This window comes from Hordeum vulgare, chromosome 2H (genome assembly GCF_904849725.1).
Source record: "Hordeum vulgare subsp. vulgare chromosome 2H, MorexV3_pseudomolecules_assembly, whole genome shotgun sequence".
NCBI classification, from domain to species: domain Eukaryota; kingdom Viridiplantae; phylum Streptophyta; class Magnoliopsida; order Poales; family Poaceae; genus Hordeum; species Hordeum vulgare.
In genome coordinates, this window is record NC_058519.1 from 315,303,399 (window position 1) to 315,316,029 (window position 12,631).

The following is a 12,631-nucleotide window of genomic DNA, read 5'->3' on the forward strand; positions in this document are numbered from 1 at the left end:
AAAAGGATGGTTTTTGAACATCAAAACGCTTAGAAGGAATGCTGCGGCGGTGCCTCGTCGACGACGCACGAAATCAGCCCCTCGCCACGACTATACCGCCGACGATAGCCGGGGCGGCGTGGCCTATGCAGCGACTCCCCTTTCTCTGGGCGAAGACGAACAGGCGACGTGACTGGAGGAGGAGGGATGATTGGGGATTAGGTGATGCCCGAGGAGCTATTCGCATATTTCCACTGCCGCCGCGCCGCGGATCGCCACTTGTCCTCAACGAGCGGTTGACACGTGGTCAAAGTGCCTGTACGCACTGCATACGTGTTACAGTGACCATACATTCACGTCCCATCGTATACAGTGACCGTAACGAGTGTATTCCAATGTTGAGTGACTCTATCGTGCTTTGGTCCAAAAAAACGAGTGTATGTATCTCTTCTTTTGTCCTCTCTAACCCGGCTTCTTCTGCTCAATATCCTCGCGACGGCGCTGCGGCTTCACTATGACCTTTCCGTCATCCCCTCCCGGTCCGGCTCACTGCCACCGCAGGCACACGATCTACAATGGCTGCCGCCGCCCGTCCCCGTACCGCCCCACCGTCCATGGCGGTCTCATCACCCACCCCAGTGCCACCTCTCCTGGACCCCGCTTCTCCCCCTCCCCTTCGCCCGCCGCAACCACCGCCCCTTTCCACCTCCCTGACTGGGACCCCTCCTCCCCATCGCACCCCCCTCGCTCGCCGCCGACTCCGTCGCATTCCACATCTGCCTCTTCCCGCCGTCTCTCCCCACTCGCCCGATTCTTACTCGAAGCCCTCCGCCGACACCAGCGCTGGGGTCCTCCCGTCATCGCCGACCTGTCCAAGCTCCGCCGCGTGCCACCCACCCTCGTGGCTGAGGTCCTCTGTGCGCACCCGCCCCCACCTCCCCCGCTTGCCCTCCCCTTCTTCCACTGGGCCGGCCGCCAGAAGGGCTTCCGACACTGCTTCCCAGCATTTCACGCTCTCGCCTGCCTCCTCTCCGCTGCAGGCCTCCCTGCTGCCGCCGATCAGCTTCCCGACCTCATTCGCTCCCACGGCAAGCCCGTCTCTCACCCTCAGCTCACACTCCTCGTCCGCCTTCACACGGCTGCACGCCGCCCCCTCCGTGCGCTCTACACGCTCCGCCGGTTTCGACATGAGTTCTCTGTGCAGCCGCAGGTCCACGTTTGCAATCGTGTCCTCGGTGCTTTGACTGCGGCAGGGTATGTTGAGGATGCGCTCAAGCTGTTTGATGAAATGGCAGAAAGTGGTATCAGGCCTATGCCGGTCTCATTTGCAATCATTGTGCGTGCATTGGGCCAGGAGGGGAAGCCGGAGAGAATCCTAGAGATGATTGGGAGGATGCGTGATGAGGTGTGCCGGCCGGACGTGTTTGTGTACACTACACTGGTCAAGACAATGGTACGCAGGGGGCACATGGAGGGTTGCATCAGAGTGTGGGAGGAGATGGGGAGAGATGGTGTGGAGCCAGACTCAATGGCATATGCTACAATGGTTGAGGGACTATGCAACGCTGGGATGGTAGAGAAAGCAGCTAAATTGTTTGAGGGGATGAGGAAAAAGGGGTTGTTGGTTGATAGGATTGTGTATGCGTCACTCGTCCATGGGTATGTTGCTGCTGGGAGGGTTGGGGATGGCTGTAGGGTGTTGAAGGACATGGTGGATGCTGGCTACCGCGCTGACCTCAAAACATACAACATACTCATTGGCGGTCTGTGTGGTATAGGTCTGGAGGATAAGGCACATAAGATGTTTCAGATTGTCCTTCAGGAGGACCTAGTGCCAAGCGCTGAGACTGTTTCACAGTTGCTAGTTTGCTATGCTGATAATGGTGATATGGTTAATTTTTTTGGATTGGTTGACAAATTGGTTGAGCTGAGCTTGCCTGCCGTAGAATTTTTAGTGGACTTCTTGAGGCTCTTTGCAAGCAAGGACGGTAGGGAATTGAAGGCTGTGGAAGTGTTTAAGACTTTGAGACAAAAAGGGTATTGCAGTGTTAACTTTTATAACATTCTTATTGAGAACCTGCTTAAGATCAAGGAGAGGGAGAAAGCATTATTACTGTTTGAGGAAATGAAAGATTCAGATGACTGTGAACCAGAATCGTGTACATATAGTCTTATGATTCCATGTTTTGTGGATGAAGGAAATATTGAAGAGGCTTGCTCATGCTACAACTCCATGATGAAGGCTGAATGGATACCAAGTCTTTCAGCCTATCGTTCTCTCGTGAAAGGGCTATGCAAGATTGGAGAGATAAATGCAGCTGTTTCACTCGTATCAGACTGTCTTGGAAATGTAGAGAATGGGCCAATGGAATTCAAGTATGCCTTAACTGTTATTGAAGCTTGCAGGTCAAAAGACCCGGAGAGGGTCATGAAAGTGGTGGTTGAGATGATTGAATTAGGTTATTTAGTAGAAGAACTTATCTTCTCTGCTGTCATCTATGGATTCTGCAAGTATGCAACTTCAACTGGAGCTAGAGAGGTGTTCTCTGTTATGGCAGACAGGGATATTATTTCGGAGGCTAATTTTATTGTTTATGAGGATATGCTAAACGAGCACCTGAAGAAGGTCACTGCAGACTTGGTGATATCTGGATTGAAGTTCTTCAACCTTGAATCAAAGTTGAAATGGACAAGCAGAATTGATTGAAATATATTTGTACAGTTACTAGGTACAATCTGTTTATTTTCACTTTGGGTTTGTGTCGCTTAAATATAAGATTGTTTTGATACTTCCCAATGAGTTTATGCATCATTTAACAAGTACTGTCACTGCTTCAACCTCTTCTGAAAGTTGCATAGGCTGCTTATTTCAGCAATGTGTGCAAGGAGCAGGACCCGACTCGCGAGAGTTGATATCTAGACTTATTTAGACTAAGTTATGGGTGATTTATACTCTGTTTGGTACTGGTTATGATTTTTTCTCAGGCTCTTTGTAACACCCTCAAATTTTTTATTTTGGATTTCCTGATTTAATTTAATTTTAAAGAGAATTTCCAAAAAAAAATATGAGAGCATCTTTTGGAATCTTCTTAAACATCCTATCTTGAGTAAAATTCTTTTGAGTTTTCCTTTGCAGCATTTCTGGTTTGGCAACAGCTTTGCATAACTCCTTGAGGCCTTGTTTGATGCGCAGGGTTTGAGGAGGTTTGTAGGGGATTATCCTCGAGGGGATCAGAAACCCCGCGATTCCCCGCATGTTCATTTGATGGACAGGGTTTGTGGTGAGCAAACCCCTTCAATCCTTTCTAATCCCCCTCGATTTCTTTCTACCCACGCGGCTCAAAAACCTTGTCTCATGGCTCAGGGATTTGGCAATTGAGGGGATTTGAGAGGATTGGGTGGAAGGAAGGGATTCACCCAATCCTTTGAAACCCCCCCCCCCCTCCACAATCCTCCCCAACCCCTTCCTACCAAACAAGGCCTGAGGCTTTGTTTGGTAGAAGTGGATTGGGGAGGTTTGGAGAGGAGGGGATTTAAGGGAATTTGGTGAATCCCTTACTTCCACCCAATCCTCTCAAATCCTCGGAGATTTGCTTCCACCAGTCCGTGGAGGAGGGTCCTGAAACACATGGATAGAAAGGGATTGAAGGGGAACGGAGGGGATTCGGCTAAGCAAACCCCTCTTACCAAATGGCGCCCGAGGTTTTGTGGGGTTTCTGGCCCTCCGGGGATTTTCCTCTTGAAACCTCATGAATCCCCCGGTGTCAAACGAGACCTGACAAATTTTTTATTTGTAGAATCCCTCTCCCCTTCTTTTAAAAATCTATAAGTAGGTTATGTCCAATTTGTTGCTAACTAAATCTACACAAATTCTTCCCCCTCCCTCTTTCATTGACTTCTTGCCTATGACCCCCTTTATCCTCATGGCATCTTTTAAAATCAGACTCTCAAAGTTTTGGGGTGATTTAACAATTTTTCCTATTTTAAAATGACCCAAAGTATTTTCTGTAATCAGTTTTGGACCCCAAAAATTTACAAAGGAACTTGTAGTTTTCTTTGGTTTCTGACCCCTAGTCCCCTATCCATTGTAGCCCTAGGTACCCTCAACCTATTGCACCAAAAATCTTGTGGTTACCAGTTCAAAGTTTTCAATTTTTGTTTGACCAAAGTTTGAACCAGATTTGCTGTTTTGTTAAAAACCCACCTCAACCATCTTCAAAAATTCTGAAAATTTGCAGGCGGCTTCTAGAGCCGAAGAGAGATCCCTCCAAAAAATTTCAGACTCAAACTCATTTTCCTCTTGCCTGTGACATTTCGTCGAGCATGTGGCATCCACTGTTATGTGGAAGACGAGTTGCAGCGTCAATCTCGCCGGTGCTTGCTCTGGCGGTTTTGCACACTTTGCCTCCTTATCCACAGCGCCGCACGGTCTCTTGGCTGGTTGTGATCGTCGGGGATGAGCTGGCCTGTCACCACTGGCCTTGGCAGCGGCGCCAACGAAGCCTGCTTCGGTCACCAGAGCTCCTCGCTGCAAAGCTGCGCCACACGACACCGGCCAAACCACCAGGAAGCCCCGCGTGTCTGTCACACCCTATGTTTGTACCACTCTGTCACATTATGTTTTACAAAATTGGAACCGATTAAAAACTTTTTGAGTGATTATGATGACTGATTTAATTGCAACTTGCTTGTGTGCTTGATTGTGTTTTAATTTACCAAAACTACTTTCTTTCTAAAATATCCTATCCTTGGCCCCAAACCCTTGCCCAATGATCATGCCATGTGTATAGGATCATAAACTATTCCTAATAAAATATTATTTTAACAAAAGACATTTATTTATTTTTAAAACTTCAAAACCCTTGAATTGGGATTTGCACTATAAGTCCTTCAGTTAGGAGAGATGTTTTACACCAAAGGATTTTCTTGGATCCTATTATCAAAATAACTTCCCAAAACCACAAAATAATTATTTTAAAAGTTATTTTCCTATTTTATTTAAACACCCTTTTCTGAGGTCAGAAAGGGTATTTCATAAGGGAAAATTATTTTCCTACCTTAAAAATATTTGAGAAAATTTAGGGAAATTCAGAGGACATATATTTTTCATATATTTGAGTTTCAACTGATGGTCATGTTCAAAATATTGGACAAAACCCCTCAAAACAATTTTTGCCTATTCTAAGCTTTTGAAATATTTGCAAGTAAATATTCTCAATAAATCTCATTAAAATTCTAGCATGTCCCACATGTTATATGAGGTGACCCTACAAAGTTTCATCCGCATGCAAGTTGATTTGATTCACCCAATAAACCCAAAATCCTTCCTATCGAGGACCAAGTTTGAACAATTCTACATTACCAAGTTTGGCCTATTGCTCTCAAACTTACAGTAGTGTTCCAACTTGGTCCTCCTCGTCACCGGCGACTCCGGCCACCTCAGCCACTCCCTCGACCTCCATCCGAACGACGGGAAGTGCGAGGAGACCATTCCTGCGCTCGCCTTCCCTCGCCATCGACGGAGCTGACGCCGGTGAGCTCCTCCCCTTCCTGTCGCGAGGTAGAAGATGACCCTGATAGGGTGACCCCAACAATCGGCCTCAGTCTCTCTCTCTCTTTCCCTCTCTGAGTCACTGGCCATAGGGCCCCGCGCATCAGGTTCAAACCTGACGGCGCACGTGTCGTGGTAAGGATTCCGACAATAGAAAGGGGGTATGATAAAGGAGCATGATCTATGGAGATGCAAATGAGTGACACGGTGGTTTTAGCGAGTTCGGGCCTCTCACGGTGGAGATAACAACCCTACGTCTCGTGCTCCGGAGAGTCTTTCCTTTATCTGTCATGAACACGAAGTTACATGGGGTATTTGAGAGAGGGGGGAGAACGGATCTCCATGCCCGAGCTATGTCTAAGCCTAATGGTGAGAGAGATGAGAGAGAGGAGAAGAATCGGGCGTGTCCCTAGTCTAGTGGTGGGGGTGGCTTATATAGAGTGCACCACCCCCTCACCTCCTATGTTACACAGTGGCGCATTGAAGCCTCAATGTCAGCCTACTACTAAGATGATGCTTTGATTGCCTTGCCGACTGTTGGCCTTCACATATCCGAGTGAGCCACATGACCGAGTGGTTGACAATCTTCCGAGTGGTCAGTACGTCGATATTGTCCGAGTGGACACTATGAGGTTTATCTGGGCCCACATGATGTGTGGACCCCATGCTTTATGATATTTCGACCCTTCGTGGGCCTACCTGTTATGTGTATCCCCAACATTAGCCTCGGAATAGATTGTGATTTTGCAAACGAGTTTGTGAAAGACAAAATTTGGCCCGAGTGATTACGGAAATACTCGGTACTTGTCATCGTGCTATTAGACAACCAAGGTTTGAACAAAATCTCAATGGATTCTGGCACTGCACTACCCAACTGATCTGGGGTAAGTGCCCGCGAGGGGCAACTTGGTGACATTCGTTCATCTCTCGGAAGAGGTTAACTCGTGATCAGAGTATGGGTTTGTCATTAAATCTGGGCAACAAGATTGACGCATGGACTGTTCTCTCGGAGAGATGCCATTCTTATCCCAGAGGAACGTCAAAACGAGTCGGTTCTAGATTCGAAATTATGAGTTTCACGCTTTGAGTTCTAGAAGAAGGCTCAAATAAGGTCCATGGAGGAGCATTAAACTCACCTTATAGCAATTTATTGGTAGCTGATGGGAGCCTTAGAACTTGTTTGTTTGTTGTTTGTCACTCGGACTAGTCAGGCCATACCGAGTGGAGATTACTCCAGTGGGGGCACGCCGAGTGCACCCACTCGGTGTAGTTCCCGAGACCGCCGCCGACTGCGGGCAGTCGGCGGGGGTTTGAGAGAAAAAAATCTTCTTAGCTGGTACCGATCGAACTTGTTCCTCTCCGACTCGGAGGTCGAGTAGTACTTGAGGATCTCGTATTGGTCTAGCTTGTTTCTGTTCGACTCAGAAGTCGAGTAATACTTGAGTGATCGGGAGCTAGTCTTGACCGAGCAAAATGTTCCTTTCTGAGTTCTCTTCCAGTGGGGGCACACTCAGTGCACCCACTGGGTGTAGTCCCCGAGCCGTTATCGGACTAGATGAGTGTGGCAGAGGGTTTAAGTCTTCTAGTGCTCGTCATACTGAATTTTTTTGAGTCTGCCTTATATGATTTTTGGATCAAGGTCGAGTCCCCAAGTGTATTTTTTAACTTAGGCGATACGGGGTCGCAGCTAAGCTCCCAAGTGCGGAGGATGTCCGCTCTCAGAGTAGTTTTAACATAGGCGATACAGAGTCGCAACTAAGTTCTCGAGTGCAGAGCGTGTCCGTACTCGGAGTAGTTTTTAACTTAGGCGACACGGAGTCGCAGCCAAGTTCCCGAGTGTGAAGCGTGTCCATACTCGGAGTAGTTTTCACTTAGGCGATACAGAGTCGCAGCTAAGTTCCCAAGTGTGGAGCGTGTCCATACTCGGAGTAGTTTGAACTTAGGCGATACGTAGTCGCAGCTAAGTTCTCGAGTGCGGAGCGTGTCCGTACTCGGAGTAGTTTTAACTTAGGCAATACAGAGTCGCAACTAAGTTCTCGAGCATGGAGCACGTCCATACTCATAGTTGTTTTTAACTTAAGCAATACGAAGTCGCAGCTAAGCCCCCGAGTGTGGAGCATGTCCGTACTCGGAGTTGTTTTTAGGCGACACGGAGTCGCAGCTAAGCCCCCGAGTGTGGAGCATGTCCGTATTCGGAGTTGTTTTTGACTTAGGCGATACGGAGTCGCAACTAAGTCGTTCACCCACTGAGGGTTATGTTGTATATGTGTCCAGCTGAGCGATGGCGGGTGATGAAGGCAGGCCGCACGGAGTGGCGATACGCGAGGCATCCGAGTGAAGCAGACGCGCGGGGCGGTCAAGTGATGTAGATGTGTCCAACACAGTTGCGATGCGCGGGGCATCCGGGTGAGGTTGATACGTCTCACTGAGTGGCGACGCGCAGGGCGGTCAAGTAACGGTGCGCGTGGCGACCTAGTCGAGAATGTTGTCGCGGAGGTATCCGACCGAGTGACGGCGCACGGGGCATCCGAGTCGAGCATGTCATCGAGAATGGCGCACAGAGGCGTCCGGGTAACCTGTGTATAAAAAATAACACAAGCTAACATAAAAAATTCTCGAAGTAATTTGATGTTTGTTGAAATGATTTGTGTAAATTACACCTTTAGACACCAACTGGGTGTGCCAGGTTCTTGCTGGTCCGGAACTAGCAAGAGTCTAAAAGAGTGAAGGATCCGAATGAACTTGTGAAAGTGAAGGATCTGACTGAACTCGTTTTGAGTATTGGACCCAAATGAAGTGGAAGTGTAGTGTTCCGACATGAAAATAAACAACCGAGTGCAAAGGTACACTCGGTGGAGCGGCCTTCGAGTGGACGTCGTGTGCGACTTTACGTGCCACTCGATAATGCGGAAACAACTATATAATTGAATGGAGTCTGTGAAAAATGACTTAGCTATCTCACGATGCGCGGGGCGATCGAGCGAAGTAGACAGGTACGACTGAGGGCGATGCACGGGGCGGCCAAGTGACAAAGGCATGTCTCGCCGAGTGATAATGCGAGCACGGTGACGATGGAGCGTTCAGCAGAGTGACGGCGCGCGGGGCGGCCGAGTGATGATGGCGCGTCTCGCCGAGTGGCTATGCACGGAGGTGCCGAGTGATGAAGACGCGTCCAACAGAGTGACGACGCGTGGGACGGCCAAGTGATGATGGCGCGTCTCACTGAGTGGCTATGCGTGGAGCTGCCGAGTGATGTACACACGTCTAGCAGAGTGATGGCTGATACGTCTCCGTCGTATCTACTTTTCCGAACTCTTTTGCCCTTGTTTTGGACTCTAATTTGCATGATTTGAATGGAACGAACCCGGACTAACGCTGTTTTCAGCAGAATTGCCATGGTGTTGTTTTTGTGCAGAAATAAAAGTTTTCGGAATGACCTGAAAATTTACGGAGAATTTTTCTGGAATTAATGAAAAATACGTGCGCAAAGATCCACCAGAGGAGGTGAGCCAGTGGGCCACAAGCCCAGGTGCCGCGGCCACCCCCCAGGACGCGTCGCGAGGGCTTGTGGGGCCCACGAGGCTCCACCGCCTCCAAACTCAGCTCTATATATTCCGTTTCGCCCGGGAAAAAAATTGGAGAGAAGGATTCATCGCGTTTTACGATACGGAGGTGCCGCCACCTCCTGTTCTTCATCTGGAGGGCAGATCTGGAGTCCGTTCTGGGCTCCGGAGAGGGGAAATCGTCGCCATCGTCATCATCAACCTTCCTCCATCGCCAATTCCATGATGCTCTTCACCGTTCGTGAGTAATCTCATCGTAGGCTTGCTGGACGGTGATGAGTTGGATGAGATCTATCATGTAATCGAGTTAGTTTTGACGTGGATTGATCCCTAGTATCCACTATTTCTGAGATTGATGTTGCTACTACTTTGCCATGCTTAATGCTTGTCACTAGAGCCCGAGTGCCATGATTTTAGATCTGAACCTATTATGTTGTCGCCAATATATGTGTGTTTTAGATCCTATCTTGCAAGTTGTAGTCAGCTACTATGTGTTATGACCCGGCAACCCTGGAGTGACAATAGCCGGAACCACTCCCGGAGATGACCATAGTATGAGGAGTTCATGTATTCACCAAGTGTTAATGCATTGGTCCGGTTCTTTATTAAAAGGAGAACCTTAATATCCCATAGTTTCCATTAGGACCCCGCTGCCACGGGAGGGATGGACAATAGATGTCATGCAAGTTCTTTTCCCTAAGCACGTATGCCTACATACGGAATACATGCCTACATTAGATTGACGAACGGGAGCTAGTTACTTATCTCTCCGTGTTATAGCTGTTACATGATGAATCACATTAGGCATAATCATCCATCACCGATCCAATGCCTACGAGTCTTTTACTACTGGTCCTTGCTACGTTACTTTGCTGCTACTGTGACTTTGCTGCTGCTACTGTTACTTTGCTGCTACTGCTATTACTTTGTCGCTACTGTTGTTACTCTACTGCTACTGCTGTTCCTTGCTACTGATGTCACTACTGCTGTTACTTGTTACTTTGCTGTTACTTGTTGCAACACTTTTCTAGCGCCATTGATACAACAAGTCAGGAATAGTCTGCCGTCAACAGGTCCTTTTTTGGCACCGTTGCTATCATACCACTTTGCTACTGATACTTTGCTTGCAGACATTAATCTTTCACGTGTGGTTGAATTGACAACTCAGCTGCTAATACTTGAGAATATTTTTTCGCTTCCCCTTGTGTCGAATCAATAAATTTGGGTTGAATACTCTACACTCGAAAACTGCTGCGATCCCATACGCTTGTGGGTCATCAATGGCGCGCAGGACGACTGAGTGTCGATGGCGTGTCTCGCTGAGTGGCGATGCGCGAAGCTGCCGAGTGATGGCGACGCGTCCAGCAGAGTGACAGTGCGCGAGGCGGTCGAGTGATGTAGACGGATCGTGTGGAGTGGCGGCGCGCGGGGCGGCCGAGTGACGATGGCGCGTGTCGCCGAGTGGCTATGTGCGGAGCTGCCGAGTGATGACGACGCGTCCAGCAGAGTGTCGGTGCACGGGGCAGTCAAGTGATGTAGACGCATCCTGCGGAGTGACGGCGCGCGGGGCGACCGAGTGACGAAGGCGTCTCTCGCCGAGTGGCGATGCACGAAGCTGCCGTGATGATGACATGTCCAGCAAAGTAGTGACGCGAAGGGCGTCCGAGTGACAGTGTAACATGTGTACGAAAAATAGCACAAGCCATCGTAAAAATTTCTCAAAGTTATATGAGTTTGCTAAAATGATTTGTGTAAATAACACCCATTTACACCCGTTGGGTGTGCTAGGTGCTTGTTGGTTTGGGACCAGCAAGGGTCTAACAAAGTGCAGGATCCGACTGTACTTGTGCAAGTGAAGGATCCGATTGAACTTGTTTGTGTACTAGACCCAAACGAAGAGGAAGTGAAGTGTTCCCACATAAAAATAAATAACCGAGTGCAGAGGTACACTCGGTGACGTGGCCTCCAAGTGAACGTCATGTGCGACTTCCTCGACACTCGGTAATGTGGGAACAACTAATTAATTTAATGCAACGTATGAAGAATGACTTAGCTGTCTAACAACGCAGGAGCGGCCGAGTGACGAAGGAGCATGCAACAGTGTGACGGCACGCGGGGCGGTCGAATGATGAAGGCGCGTTCAGCAGTGTGACCGCACGCGGGGCGGTCGAGTGACGAAGGCGCGTTCAACAGTGTAACGGTGCGCGGGGCGGTCGAGTGACGAAGGAGCGTTCAAGAGCGTGACGGCGCACGGGGCGGTCGAGTGACGAAGGCGTGTCGAGTGGAGTAACTGCGTATGAAGCGACCGAATGAAGAAACGCGCCCGAGAGGGATCGTTGGAACAAGACGTTCATGTCTGACTGTCGTAGTGGTTTGTTAACCATCCGAGTAAAATTGTCCGAGCATGCGTGCGAATCGTTCGAGTGGACGGTCATTCAAGCGAGCTTTAGTCCCGTCTGAGTGAACCTGGGTCCGAACAGAAAAGGGACTATTAAGCAATTGTACAATTGTACAGTAATTTGAGAACTAAACTGTAAAATGAACGGAGAGGATGAGGTCCTTAATCCTCTATCGAGAGGCTGGGAACTTGTTCCGCCGGGTTCGTCGTTATCAAAGCGGAGGACCGCCAGCCCCTGGAGGGAGGGGTTACCACACGCTCGGTGCACGACCGGCTCCCGGATTCCAGATGCGTCGGGCCTGCTCCCCGTGTCGTGGGATCTGCTACCGATCAATTAATTCCCGTGGGGAGGAGCTTTATGTGGGGGTTCATCGATTACGTTGCAGATGAAGTTGGAGGCTATGACAAGCCGGATGGCCGCGTGGAGGTTCGATGACGGACTCACAGACTAAGCCGAACACGATGACTGTTGGAAATATGCCCTCGAGGCAACGATAAAATAGTTATTATTATATTTCCCGTTTCAAGATAATCGTTTATTATCCATGCTATAATTGTATTGAATGAAATCACAGATACATGTGTGGATATATAAACGAAACAATGTCCCTAGTAAGCCTCTAGTTGACTAGCCAGTTGATCAAGGATGGTTAAGATTTTCTGATCGTATGCAAGTGTTGTCACTTGATAACTGGATCACATCATTAGGAGAATGGTGTGATGGAGAAGACCCAAACTATGAACGTAGCATGTGATCGTGTCATTTTGTTGCTATGGTTTTCTCCGTGTCAAGTATTCATTCCTATGACCATGAGATCATGTAACTCACTAACACCAGAGGAATACCTTGTGTGTATCAAACGTCGCAACGTTACTGGGTGACTATAAAGGTGCTCTACACGTATCTCAAAAGGTGTCCGTTGAGTTAGCATGGATCAAGACTGGGATTTGTCACTCCGTGTGACGGAAAGGTATCTCGGGGCCTACTCGGTAATACAACATCACATATAAGCCTTGCAAGCAATGTGCCTAAAGTGTTAGTCACGAGATCTTGTATTACGGAACGAGTAAAGAAACTTGCGGGTAACGAGATTGAAATAGGTATGGAGATACCGACGATCAATTCTCGGGCAACTAACA

The 12,631-nt window shown here is 48.6% G+C and overlaps 1 protein-coding gene across 1 annotated transcript; it reads left to right on the forward strand.

Moving 5' to 3' along the window:
• Positions 1-454: 454 nt before the first annotated feature.
• LOC123430040 (pentatricopeptide repeat-containing protein At4g20740) lies at positions 455-2,768 on the forward strand. The gene has a single exon (XM_045113965.1). The coding sequence runs from the start codon at positions 494-496 to the stop codon at positions 2,684-2,686; it is 2,193 nt and encodes a 730-aa protein (XP_044969900.1). The 5' UTR covers positions 455-493; the 3' UTR covers positions 2,687-2,768.
• The last annotated feature ends 9,863 nt before the right edge of the window (positions 2,769-12,631 follow it).

Excerpts from the sequence above, each read along its gene's own strand:
- LOC123430040 (XM_045113965.1), top strand. The coding sequence starts at position 494 with ATGACCTTTCCGTCATCCCCTCCCGGTCCGGCTCACTGCCACCGCAGG.